This window comes from Calypte anna, chromosome 3 (assembly GCF_003957555.1).
Source record: "Calypte anna isolate BGI_N300 chromosome 3, bCalAnn1_v1.p, whole genome shotgun sequence".
Classification (NCBI taxonomy): Eukaryota; Metazoa; Chordata; class Aves; order Apodiformes; family Trochilidae; genus Calypte; species Calypte anna.
Genome location: NC_044246.1, coordinates 16,894,071 through 16,908,708, shown reverse-complemented (window position 1 = coordinate 16,908,708; position 14,638 = coordinate 16,894,071). Strand labels below are relative to the sequence as shown.

The 14,638-nt window shown below is 37.9% G+C and overlaps 1 protein-coding gene across 5 annotated transcripts in view; it reads right to left on the bottom strand.

Moving 5' to 3' along the window:
* The window catches only part of BABAM2 (BRISC and BRCA1 A complex member 2), a 159,143-nt gene that overhangs the window by 36,157 nt on the left and 108,348 nt on the right, over positions 1-14,638 (bottom strand). For all 5 annotated transcript variants that reach the window (XM_030447462.1, XM_030447461.1, XM_030447465.1 and 2 more), the window contains exons 8-10: positions 3,688-3,787; positions 1,791-1,861; positions 154-236 (exon numbers count right to left, since the gene is read on the bottom strand). In XM_030447462.1, the coding sequence (XP_030303322.1) occupies positions 154-236; positions 1,791-1,861; positions 3,688-3,787 (254 nt within the window). The remainder of the gene's footprint in view (positions 1-153; positions 237-1,790; positions 1,862-3,687; positions 3,788-14,638) is intronic.

The window sequence follows — 14,638 nt, the reverse complement described above, 5'->3', positions numbered from 1 at the left end:
TCTCTAAGTATCATGCTCACATCAAAAATACATTAAGCACTGGATAAAAATAGCTAAAACTTCTGAATTGTTTCCTTTGATTATATTTTTTCCCTTTTGAACTTTTATTTTCTCGAGGACAGACATTTATGCCTGAGGCAAAGAGTTACTCACTGTGAACAAGGAAGCAAAAATCTTTCCACATCAGCAACAGAGTAAGCTTTGTGAAGCCTTCTGCATCATACTCCACCACACCACTATCAAGAAAAAATTAAAAAAATGAATTTTTTATCTACCATACATTCTAATAGCAATCAACAGATACGTATATATTCTGTATTACAAGGATTGGTTTGTTGCTTTTTTTTTTTTTGTTCAGAAATATCCATGATTTGTTTATTTTATTTTTATTAACAGTAATAATTTTCTAGCAGAATGAAAATTAAATTAACCTTTAATCTTAATAATCTTCTTACTTATGCTGGCATTGGAGTTTCTCACCCAAATAAAGGCCACATAATGTTTATATAAACACCCTTTGGGATGAAAGGAACTCTCCTAATGCATCTGCAGTGCTAAAATGATAAAAATTGAACACACACAAATTCTCTGTATGTTACCCAAATTAAGAGAATTTATTAACTGTGTGGTAAGAGAGAGGGTAAAACTGAAAATGTGCAGGCTGGGAAGAGTTTAAATTTGAAAATTCAAAAGGTTATATCTAAAAAAATCAAGGCTTGAGACCCTACAAAAAATAAATTTAGAAGATTTGTTCTGTAGATGGATTAAAACTATCAAGAGTTGTTATCCTCTAAAATAATATCCTCTCAAGCAGCGTCAGGACTCATGAACCACTTTGCATGTCAAATAAAGTCATAGGCAGACCTGGGCCATTTCTATGAAAACTGTAGTTTCTCAAGGGAAAAGCAAATACCATGATTTTATAATGACTGAGCTTGTATAGATTCTCCATCTAATCATATGTCCAATTCATTTTCTTGCTATCTAGATATAGTTGTGTAAAATTCAGGTGCATGCTGTAAGACACCTCCCTACTCTCACCTGAGAAACCTGAGAATTGAAGAGCTCCTGAATATCCTCATCATTTGGCATTATTACTTGGAAGCAAAAACCCACTTGGAAGCAGAAGCCTCCTTCTTGCACTGAGGTAAAACACTGCTGGTCAGGCAATTGCTGTCACATCATCTCCTGGATTCTTGGTCAAGTCAGGATCTAGGTGGGACACTGAAGTGCCTACCCTTGACAGTGCCAAGGCTCCCCTGATCAGCTATCTGTGAAGCTCATCATGCCAGGCCATGGACTTCTAAACTGCAGGAAATCAACACAACCTGGCAGATTTTTTTTTTCCTAGGGACAACATACTGCCCAGTGGTGGGAGCAGCTCGTCTCCCAGTCTTCCCTTTATGCACAGCAGTGGTTTCTGGCTCCTGCAAGGCTTGGAACTGTACTTACTTCCCCATTCTCCCACCTCAGTCACTGCCTATAAATGTAAGCCCTCTCTGGCCATTTATTTTAAAATAAGGACATTTCTTTTGCGCAAGAACATTCCTACTGTCTTTTTCCCGTCATCAGCTATTTTCCAGTTAAATCAGATCAGAAGCTGGCACAGAAGTGAAGTAACACTGAACTTCATTCCCATACTGCTTCCAAGAGACAATCCACACGCAGCATTCTGCGAAAAATGACCAGATTTCATCTTGAGGACAGGAGTTATACAACCAAAGACCATCCGCAGAAAACAACACTTTCTCTCATGATAGAGGAAGCAATGCATCAAAAAGAAAACTTACGTTCCAAAGTGACTCAGGAAAGCTGCAATATATTCTCTTCTCTTATGGTATCCCTGAATAACATACTGTACCTTAAAAAAGAAAGTAACAAATCCAGAGCTATAAAGAGACAGAAGAAGTCAATGTTCCCAACTTTTCTTATATTCCTTCTTAAGGAAGATTTATGCTTGACATAGTAGTAATTCCAAATCCTACATTTAACTCTCATGATTTCCCTAAAGAATCCTAGAATCTCTTTAAAACACACAGTAGATCCTGCACAAGAGAAAAGCACAACATTGCCTTGCTGAAGTCTGAGCAGAAAGTTGCAATAGGGAAATTGTAATTACCTGAACCAACAGTCAGTTACATGTCAAAATAGCATTCTGGTTATAAAAGGAAAAAAAAAATCACAACTGATCTCGGGTGTTATCTGCCCTTCCAGCAACAAAATCTTAACACTAAGCTCTCTCAGTGGTTTCATGCTGACTCAAGGAGCCATCTGCTTAACACTGAGCATCAGTTTCTGAGGCATTCTGGGTTTTGAAAGACTTCCATCCAGACAGAGACAAAATCCAACAACACAGAGCTTGGAAGACTTAAGGCAAAATTCTCCTTGAACCATGTATGTCTTCATATTGTTTTGAATGGGATTACTTAGCTGAACAGTGTGAACAGGGTTTGACCCATAACAGAAATAGTGCACATGCTGTCACGCTGCAAGAGCATCTGGTTTACAACTGGGTACTTAAAGCACTTAGGATATGGTTCCATATGTGATTCCCTATGTAAATTGCCTTGCCTTCCATAATGAAAACTAACATTTTAAAAGCCTTTTTTTCCCTACTGAACATGAAAAGGAAGAAAAAAAATTTTTTTGCTGTGATATACTAGAAATCCTTGGCTGCCAAACACTTTCCTAAATTTTTTCAAGAAGTATTGATACAGCCATTGCCGACAGCTTTCTCATACCCCTTAAACTTAAATTTTATCTATAAAATGAGACTTATTTGATTTTAAAAACCCTATGAATCAGAAGGGTTTCATAATAACATCTGAAAAGTTATTCTAGGAAAAGTAAGAAAGGATAAAAACAGCAATGTGTACTTGCAGATTTTAAAAACAGAAAGTAATTTTTACAGAAAACCACAACAAAAACAACTCTAAAGATAGATTCCAATATAATTATGGCAAAGCATTTTGAAGAACTTCTAAAAGAGAAAATTATTTTGTTTGGACAAATGAAGGTAAAACTAATATACAAATAGGAGGTCTCTAATAGGCAGACTCCTAGAAGTTGGTCCCTAAACTTTCATTTGAAAATTAGACTTCAATAATGGAGAAGCTTTCAAAATATGAGACTCACTGATTTTTGTTTAAACAGTAAGTTAACCAGAATACAACTTTTTCAGCAACTGTGAGTACCTATTACCATATAAACATCCAAGCAGACTGCTGATTCAGTTCATTTGGATGAAACATCTAAGAAGAAAATAACTGAAAGTACTGAAATCCTACTATGATTACTGTGGCATGGGAACTTAGATATGTTCCAACTGGAAAAATAATATTCAAACTGCACAGTTGTATTTACTGGCAAAATAGTATGCTACAATATAGTGTTCTATGATACAGTAACATTTAATCCTAACTCATAAGATGACATAGTAAGAATCCACTTCAGGATCTGAACCAAAATGCATCTGTTGACCTAAAAGATTCATTATATTTCAGTGCTCTGTGGGGGTGCTTGACTTTTATCCTGAAGGTATTCTTAGAGTAGTTGACCTTAAGGTTTTCCTTGCTTGGACTACTTGGAAGAAAAAAAACTACGTCTATGGAAATACTACAGTGTGTTACTGCAATAACACATAAGCACATAAGGGAAAGGAAAACTGACCTCTCTCGAGTAGCTTACCTTGTTTGTCAGCAGCTGGCATACTTGGGGTACATAGTCAATAAGACAACCTCCACCGGGAAAGGCTGGGATGTGAAGGGCAGATGATCCTCCAAGTGCACTAGAAATAGAAGTTAATTTAACAGTACATTACAGGTACAGTCTTTGGGATCTGAAAGTGATTTCTACACTGTCCTCTTTCTCAGTGCTGTGATGAGGAAGTGTATTTTATGCTGTGGCAATATAAAAACTATGGGGTGATATGATCTATAAAACCAGGTTATACAATGACCCACTGTAATTAGGCTACTTTAATTAAGAGTATCACTAATGCAGCACATTCTCTCAGGAAGTAGATTTTCCATTGTAAACAGTCCTGTTTCCAACCCCTCATTCGAGGACGCTGAGCCTCAAATAATTCAAAAAGTCCACTTCAGCCAAACTAGCTAGAAATATTCAAAATAATTTGGACTGAGAAGCAATAGGTAGTGAGATGCAAATGTCAGTCACGGCATCTAGTCTATATTTGGGCCTCCCAGTACAACACAGTAGTTAACCTACTAGATACAGGCAGTAGGCCCAAAAGATTATTAGGTACCTGGTTTAAGGGGGATGCTGAAAGAAACTGGTTTGTTCAGTCTTAAGGGAACACCGTGGAGGAATATTAAAGAGGGCAGTGGAAGGTATAATGCTATTGAAGGCCAATTGATGTCTTCAATTATCTAATGGAAAAATACAGAGAAGAGATAGCCAGAGTCTTCTCAGAAGTGCATGGTAACAGAATGAAAGGCAATGAATACAAGTTGCAACAAAGGCAATTGGGATTAGCTATTAGGAAAAATATTTCACTATGAGAGTAATAGCATACTGGAAGACAGACCCAGAGGGGCTGGGGAATCTCTGTTTTCAGAGGTGCTCAAAGCTCTGAACAATGAACAATTGCCATGAGCACACTGATCTCAGCAAGCCCTGCTCTGAGGAGAGCCTTGGCCAGGTAACCTCCAGAGGTTCTCTTCAATCTACATTGCTCTATAGTTGTATTTCCTGGTTCTGTGACTGTGTCATCCCCAAAAACAAACAAGACAAAGTTACAAACTCTGTCCATGCACAGACTGTAAATCTGAATGGTAGGAATCCACAGAAATAAGGTAACTTCAGAGCTTTATTTAGACATCTTAATCAATGGCCTTTATCATTGGACAGAAGACTGAAGCACGCCTGCTATTGCCGACAATAATGGATTTTTTGGTGTAGAAAGGTCTAGCATTTTTTATTTAAACCAAGCTGTGTAAGACAACAACTAGCTCAAGTCCACAATGCTTTCTTTTAGCAGTATTGATTTTCAATCTTTCTTATTTTCGTCTTTTACGAATCAAAAGGGATATGAATTTGCATTGTATATTGTGGCTTACATCAGTCATTAAATGTCCTGAACCTTTTTGGGCAAAATGAAAAAGTTTCAGAAGCTAAATTACTTTGTTGTCTCCTGTTTACATGCTGTTTCCAGGAAAGATCAAACTGGCTGGAAAGAAGGTTCTCTGCAAAATAAGGCTCTTGCTCTCCAACGGGACCTGCCCTTGTATTTTCCTCAGTGCTCGATAAGATATCACACTTCACTAGGTATAAAGGTTTAGAGTCTTGCATCTCTTTGAAGGAACAGAGCCTACATAAATCAAAAAAACCTCAGCTCATAATGAGGTGTATGGAAATCTGCCACTCAGGCAAAACAATCTGGGTTCAGCAGACTGTTCACCACATGGAACCGTTCTGCAGGTCTGGATTTTGCATATGCAATGACGAAAAAAATAAAAAAGCCCTGAGTACATCACAGCTACATTTAAAAAAACAAACAAACTTTTCCAGCAGAAGTATGACTTGAATGGGATTTAGAAAAAAAAAAAAACCCAACCAACAGAATTCATTTTCCTTGCTGTTACCCTCTTATTAAACTACTCACTTAATAAAATTTTGCTACTTGTGGATGTTAAAAACAATGAAGCATGACCAATTTGAGTATTACTAAATTGGAACACTTTTGAAACAGTAGTTTGCTCTTAGGAAACTGAAAAGTATGCTGGATCCATCAGTCTTTAATGTCAGAGAATATTGTTCCTCCTGGAATTGTACAAGTGGGTTGTACCTTACTTTAAAGCTTTTGGTTTATTAGAGTCCCCAGGTGATTTTATTAGTAAATATTTTTATAAAATCCTCCAATCTCATACACAGATAAAATGGTTCTGCCCAATTAGCATTCTGCTTTGACTCATGTGCAACTAAGCCCAACTGCCCCCTCAGCACAGAGATACCACTGGAGATGTTCAGTGACTACAATAGGAATTACAGGCTCCTCTCTCATTTACAGTATCAAGGATGAAATTAGGGGTAACATCTAACAGATTTGATATGCAAAAAAGCTTCTACTCCTATTTTACCAGCTTCCAATACATCTTCCAGACTAAATTATGATTTTTTAATAAAGATTTGCCACTTTGTCTTGTGTAGATTTTTTGAAAGTAATCAGTCCATAAAAACTTGTTCACAGAAATGGCAATTCAACCCTTCTCAAATGAAAAACAGAGTGCTACAAGGTGTGGTTTCTGAGAAAGAGATTCCTCCACAGAAAATAGGCTGGAATTTCTAGTATAATTATCCTCTGAAAACAGAATAAAGCTGTACAATATGTAATTTCTGTTCTGCAGAAATAATTATGGGTAGGGAAAATTAATAGTGGACAGGCATCTTTGTTTCCTCTATTGGGTCAGAGAACCTGCTTATTAAATATTTTAATAAAACATTACATTTGCACAGGACTTTGCCTCTGACCACCTCTAAACTTCTTATAAACATTCAGTAATTAAGATTCATCTGCCTTTTAGAAGTGATAGTTATCTTTTATTTTAAATATATAAGGAAGCTATTGCTCAGAGTACGATTTGACTATGCTGTACTATGTCATGTCATGCAGTATGTGCATACTTCACAATCATGAGAGAGGGAAAGAGGCTATAATAATTCCTTTGTCCCCATAATAAAGCTGCAGCTGAAGAAAGAAGTGACTTACTTGATGTCAAGAAGGACCTGTAAGAGGTGCAAGGAAATGTGTAAAACGGAAGATTATGCAAGGAAATTGAGCCATGCAGTTCAGCATCTAATGCTGCTTTTTGAAGTCTCTCAAGGCCCAATCAAAAGAAAAGGTGTAGAAAAAGAAAAATGCCTTAAGAAGGTTTTTACAGTCAAGGAAACTCTATTAGCCAAGAGATCCTACCAGTGCAAGATCAAGATTCCTGCATGTCAGAACTGCTTTTCAGATAGCCAAGCTTCTTGAAGGATGGATCTTACCTCTGTTTGTGATTAAGCTTTCCTTCTTGGTATCACTGTTATATGTGTCTCATAAATAAAACACATTTTTAACCCCAGGAATAAATACAACTATCAGGTTTAATGACATTCATTGTATCAAGACCACAAAAAACCCCAAACCAAACAAAAAAACCCCAAACCATCCAGAGATAAGATGACGATGTTATTTTGTTTTTAAAATCAGACAAATTAATTAATATTGCTGTCCTACAGGAGCCAGAGTAAGTCTAGTTGCAGCACAACCAATTGAATTTTTTTATTTTTGCATAATTTTTTCCAGTAACTTGGTCCTCTTTAAAGGCTAAAATTCTAACAGATGTTGGTAGTGGCTTTCTATAATTTATCATAATTCACAAACAATATCTTTGTGAATGCTGCTTAATTAGGACTGGTACCAGATGAAGATAAATACATGGTAGATCTACCTATGAGATAATGTTGTGAACACATTGGAACACAGAGATAAAGACCTCTTGGACCCAGCATTTTAGTCTGTATTGGGTTTGCATGGCAAGATTTTGACAGCACAGAGCTACAGGCTTTTGTGAGAAACCGCTAGAAGCTTCTCCTAAGTCCAAGAGAGCCAATGCCTGTTGGCTCCAAGACAGACCTGCCACTGGGCAAGGCCAAGCCCATCAGTGATGGTGGTAGCACATCTGGGATAACATATTCAAGAAGAGGGAAAGATAAAAACCTATGCAATTGCAGTAGAGATAGACTTTGTGAAAGCAACAACTCTGCAGACACCAAGGTCTGGAAGAGGGGAAGGAGCAGCTCCAGGTGCCAGCACAGAGATTCCCTTGTAGCACATGGTGAGCACCATCGTGAGACAGGCTGTCCCCCTGCAGCCCAGGAAATTCCATGGTGGAGCAGAAATTCACCTGAAGCCCATGGAGGACCCCAAGCTGGAGCAGTTGGATGCCTGAAGGAGGCTGTGACTCTGTGGGAAGCCTGCACTGGAGCAGGTTTTCTGGAAGGACTTGTGGCCCTGCAGGGGACCCAGGCTGAAGCAGTCTGTTCCTCAAGGACTGCACCCTGTGGAAAGGACCCACACTGGAGCATTTTGTGAAGAACTGCAGCCCATGGGAAGGACTCATGCTGGAGAAGCTCATGGAAGTCTGCCTTCCTGCAGAAGAACTCCATGTCAGAGCAGAGGAAGACTGAGTGTCTTCCCTGAGTAGGAAGGAGCCATAGAGACAACATGTGATGAACTGGCCACAATTCCCAATGCCATCTCTGACGTGGGGAGAAGGTAGAGAAATTAGGGGCAAAGTAATCTGTGCCTGGGAAGAAGAGAGGGGTGAGGGGAATGTGTTTTAAGATCTGTTTTTATTTTTCATTACCTTCTTGGATTTGATTTGCAATAAAATCAACTAATATTCCCATAATGAATCATGTGCAAAACATATTCATTATGGGAATATTAGTTGATTCCTAGTAACTGGTGAGTAATCTCCCTGTCCTTACCTCAACCCATGAGCCTTTTGTTGTATTTTCTCTCCCCCACCCAGACAAGGAGGGGAGTGACAGAGCAGGTTTGGTGGGCACTTGGCCTCCAGACAGGGTCAATCCATCCCATACTCACTTCCTGTTACTCTAAACCTACTTGGCTCTGCAAAACAACTTCATACACCTCATTTTAAGACAGACCACAGACTCCTTTGCAGCAAGTGCTTGCTTTCCTGGTTTTCTAGAGTGTCAGAAACAATACAGTTCTGATCCATGAAGATCTGTGAATTAAAGCAAATTTTGTAATGGACTCAGGACTGAATTCAACAAGAGCAGCAGCCAGCCTGCATTAATAGCAGTTTTATTCTGCAGCACACTGAAATACAAGTCCAGATTGCATAGCTGGAATATGTTTACATTTCTGCTGTTGACTGGTACATTCCAAGTGATTTGGTCTGTCTGTCTCTCAATGGAACTATTTATTCAGGCCTGCATAGAAAATGCAAAATTCTTTCCCACTTCTTGATAGCTTATAATTACACTAAAACATATTTCTCAAGAAATGATCCTTTTTTTTGTAAAAAAAAAAAAAAAAAGACATAGCATGTTTACAGAAATGATTAGTTTTGTTCTTGAGTATTTATGTGTGAAAAAGTTATTTATCCTTCCTTAAAAACACCACTTCACTAGAGAAGAAGAAGGGTGCTTTGGGTGGTTTGGCAAGGTAGACTTGAAAGCACAATGCAAGGTGCTCCTACTCCCATCCCTACCTTACCTCTCCCCTACAATTCTCCCCATGCTCTTTTGAGTCTCCACTTCCCCTAGATTCATTAGATTCATCCTGTTCACCTTATCTCCTCCCTGGAATCCATTTTGCTTCCCCATTTCTCCAGGCAGAAAAATGCAGGTTTCTCTAGACTGATGCAAAACTTCTGAGTTGAGTCTGAAAAATGAGGATTATTTCTGACTACCTCCTACATCTTGTAGGGTCCCACAAGAATGGTGGCCACAAGAAGATGTCCCTGCTTACTGCAGGGAGTTTGGACTAGGTGACTTTTAGAGGTCCCTTCCAACCCAAATTATTCTACGATTCTGTAAGAATAAAATATCATGGTTTATAGTTGCATGCTAAGACAGGTTACAACACTGCACTTAAGCACCTGATCACCAGTAATAACGTATATTTATTTTGCTCTCCCTGTACATTTTTTTTTTTTGCCTTTACCTGTTACCATTCCTCATCAACCCAAACTGCGTAAGCTTTTCCTCTGAAAGAAGTATGACAAAGTAAAGAACATCTACAGAAAGATTTAATGGTCTTAAAAGGAGGTACCTTACACAATGGCAGTTTTTGCTCCAGGGGAGGAAAGAGTAAAAACCATGTATTTGGAAAAGAGATTCAGCACTGTGGAAGACCCATACTTATCCCTGAATGCAGTGTGAATGTAGCATTAAAGAGCTTTATACCAAAAGAAAGTGGCACATAATACCGATTGCACTCAAGAATGTCCATAATCCAATGTATTCTTTCTGCAAAACCCACATAAAACAGGGAAATGACAATTTCAGTTATTGTAAATGATACAGTTGAGGGTTTATCTACCTTTGAAAATATAAATAAACAAAAAACTTGTCTCTGCATGGAAGGATTTTTTATACAGGCTTAAAATAACTAAGAACTTTTCCCTCAGTGTGGCCAACGTTAAAACATGTTCAAATCTACCTACTAGTGACAGAAAGTAGACTTTAGACTTTACAGAATATAGCCCTTGTTTATGCCAGGATACACCCTACTTAACTCTCTGAATTTTCACCTGCTATATTTTGAAACTGAAGCACACTGCAGACCTACACAAGCATTTGAAAGGTTTATTACTCACGATGGCTATAGCAAGAGTAGCCTGAAGCATGTGGGAAAAAATTCCCTTCTTTTTGCTCTTTTTCCTTGCTTTGAGACTCATGTTATAGGCTTTGATCTCCTTCCCTGTTCTTGCTCTCCTTCGTTGCTAAAGTAAATAGTTCACTTTTTTCTTCTTTTGCAGTTTCATCATTTTAGTACATTACACCATTTGGCACAGGAGACACGAGGAACCACATCAAATAAAAGCACGTGACCACAAAAGCTGCCTTACCAACCATGATCCCAGATTTGCTGTCAGTTTACCATTTTTCAGACTTGCTCAACCATAACCAATCCTCCCTATCACACGAACTACGTGGTGCTTGGCAGAAGTCTTTGCATAGTCTTTCAATCAGCAATACACAGCTTAAAAGTAAAATAACAGAACATTACTCTTGTTGCTAAATATCAGCCACTCTAGATTTGTGACTGTGTTTTCTCCCCTTTCTAGTAATATTCCACTTAAAGCAGACATAATTAATGTATTGCTTGTCCATACAAATCTACTATGAGGAAAAATGTATTAAAAAAAGTTTCTGTTTGTAATGGAACAATTTTTCCTTATAATAGTTTTATTTCATCATTGGTAAAATGGAAATGTATGCTTTCAGCTAACAGACATATTCTGAGGTAGCAACAGTGCTGAGTGCACAGAAAAAAAATACAATCACAAACAGACCTAGAGGGAAAGCTAAGCCAAATCTACACATTTGGAGACACAATCCTAGTCAAATTCAGACTAAAGGAATCTGTATGGATTATCATTAGAGCTGGAAGGATAATACCATTTTTTCTTCCCTGATCTACTAGAGGTTCAGGGTGAATACCACTGAGCTCCACCTGACTAGTGACTGGGAAAAAAAAATGAAATAGCAACTGTAAAAAGCAAATACAAAAACCAAAATGTATTTTAGTTTCATGGACTGCAGAAAACTGCAAGACAGACTCACTGAGCTTTCCTTGCAGCACTTCTGCTAATTTTCTATTTTCTAGCAAGTAATTGTAACCAGCCTGCTTCTCTGCTTCCCTATCTATAATGTCCAGATTCTTATACTGAAGTATTCTGAAGTTTAATAACATTTCTAGAATAGTATAAAAGCTGTGGGATGAAGTCATCCGTATGTGCTAATGAATACTGCTTTGTTTGGATTATTCTACCTTCTGTATTCTGCCACAGGTAAAATTGTAAAGAAAAAAAGTAGTCTTCTAGAAAGTAACCCCCATTTTAGACAAAGTGACCATACTGGGGAAAATTGACTTTGACTACACAGAGTCTGGATTATATCTGACTTTAAACTAACTGACTTAAATGCAAACCATAGTTCAGATGATCTAATATTGGAAGATTTATGGGGATAGGAGCTCTGTCCGCAGGATTCTCCTTCTCCTTGACGGAAAGAAAACCAAGAAGCATCAGACTAATAGATAGCTAACACTATAATTTAATTAGAATATGTTTCTTTTCTTCCCCTACCTGTCCAGACTCAAAGATGTAAGGGAAAGGAACAGATAGTTTTGTAGTATAAATGACTGAAAGGATTTTTCCTTTGCTTAATGGGCCTTTATATGCAGAAAGGTTCTGCACAGAGAAGACCTAAAGGGCTTCCACTGACTCACTGAACAAGTGAAACGTGGGCTGACAGTGATGGAAAGTGAGCCCTCCATTGTCCTTAGGCCTGGTGTTGTCTGAAGAAACAAAACCACTTGAGGATAATATTGACTAAGCAGCTGATTGGAGACATGATGTTACAAAGCAGTGGCACGCAGTATACAAGCACTCTGCCTAAAATAGCCATAACACTGCTTTCCTCTCAGAGTGAGGGGATTCACCTCTACAGAGTGCTCTGAAGCTTATAGCAGAGAGCCTGGGCAGGCAGCCCAGCAGAATTGATTGCTCTCTGCCAACCCCATCATATCTCAAGGCACAAGCTACAGGAGAGGTTCAAGTGAGTGCAACAGAAGCTATCACCAAGTGTGTGCAGCTGTTTTAAATGCAGGTTAACTCACCTGTGCCAACACCACCACTCAGTAACACTGCACCATGCACAAATATTGATCACTTGTTCATTCAGGCAATAAAAACTCCAAGTGGCAACTATAAAAGCAGTATATTTAAAACTGATTCAAAGTAGTAAAAAACCCTCATGCTTCATAGAATTATTTTTCATAATATAGAATGAACAAGTTCAAAAAGTGAATGTGAAACGTTCCACAGGCTATAAAAAAGGGGGGTTCTCTCTTACAAGGCTCAGAAATTCTGACAATGTTTGCTTTTGTTTGCAACTTACTACATTCAAGTCTCCCTTAATTTTTCTACCAAAAATTCCAATAGCAAGGTGTGTTAAAAATTTAACACACTGAGTCAATCAAGGCAGTTTGGTCTTAGAAAGACTGCAAATAAAAACAAGAAATCCTTAATAAAGGAACTGAATTTAAAGACACTTTTAATGATCTTAAAAAAGCACAATGGGGACTATGAGAACCCTAAAAAAACACCAAAAAAACCAGGGGTGGAACTGCAGCACAGAGGCTTCAGACTTCAGCACTTATGATGGCAAAATATTTATTTACAAAGCATTTGCTTATTTCTTAATGGAACCTTGGTAGCAAATTAAAAGGAAACTGAATGAGAAGAAGTCAAAAGAGGCTTCACAGAGAATTATAAAGGAAATAACAAGAAAAAAAACCCCAAACCCCCAAATTACCTAGAAAAGCTGTAGGGCAGAAACCCAGACAAGCTGAGCAGCAGCAAACATCACTGAACAAAAAAGGATAGGGCAGCAACATGGGCAGATAAGAAAAGAGAACATGATGCTGTCCTATTTTGGTTTTCCTTCCAAAGGAGTTAAAAAAATGTTATATAAACATGAAAAAAAGTATTCAAGATGCCAGGAGAAAGACTCTAAGCATAAACTATTGCAATTGTCTTTTGTAGGGATCTCAGGAAGAATAGCTGGCAACTTGTCTCAACTAAGGCAGACAAAGATTCTGCCTGAAGAAATAATGAACTGTAACCTAACTACAACACTTTTTCATCCAGCACTGACTTGGGAAGCCAACACAAAACTGGGGAGTTGTTTAAAATTATCTACTATTCCCATTTCTCCTTCACATGGACTGTGAAGAAGGAAAAGTTGAGTCTGTTAACTGAAAATCTGCTCGTCAATTTCCTGTTCTTTAGAAATGTACTTTTAATGGCATTAGCCTCTTTTGAAAGTGTAATTATAATCACCTTAATTGTGCATATGCTGAGGGTCTTCTAAGCGGAAAGAAAGAAAAATACTATGCATTTTCTCTTATGCTTCCAGAAAAATGTATTGACTTGAAATGCTATCTCGAAGGAACTTAAAATGGCTTGCACATAGTATGAAGATAAGGAACAGGGGACTTTTGCATAAACAAGAAAAAGATGACTAGAGCAGTGGTAGCCAGTGATCAGTACTCTCTGGAACAGTAGAACACATTAAACTAATGAAAGGATTGAGGATTTATTTATGGTGAGGATCACTGGGAATTCCTCTACATGAAGCCTGGGTGGTTATGTTACACTGTGCTTGTCATTGTTTAAGATACTCTTATAATCCACTCTGCTTTAGTGATGGAGATCTGCCAAACAATCCCACTGAACACAGTATTTATCACAAATGTATGTTTATCAACTCTCATTACCCACCCATAAAATGACTGATATAAGTGAATAACTGTTCTAGGATGATATCAGTTATATTTACATCCATATGCCCTACATACCTGTAATTTCTTATCAAGCTTCAGGTATGCATTCAGTAATATCCAGCTTATTATGACTCTCCACATGGCAGGCAATTTTCTAAAACTTGTGCTAAGCCCAGCTAACCCGTGGTCTTTTTATCACAAAGTAGAAAAATTAATCTCAAAAATCTGTGTGACTCCAATGCCTTCGTTGCATACTGTTCTCACCTTTTTATGAAGAACTACAGTGATTTCCTATAACTTGCAGCCTTTTACATTTTACGATTACACTGGCTTACATTGTTTCTTATTTTATTTATATTCCTTAATCTACCAGTCAAATTACAGTAATGATTTATTAATCTGTTCCTGATACTTCCTAATGCCTAACACTTCCAGTGACATAGCCATTTTGTAAGAACCTTGTTTCTTGCCTCTATGCTAAAGCAGTGCTGTGTTGTAGACCTCTCCCACACAATGAAATATTTTCTCTTCTCCCCAGGCCAGACAGTAATCCTTATTTGTGGATCTCTTCTATTTGTAGAAACATTT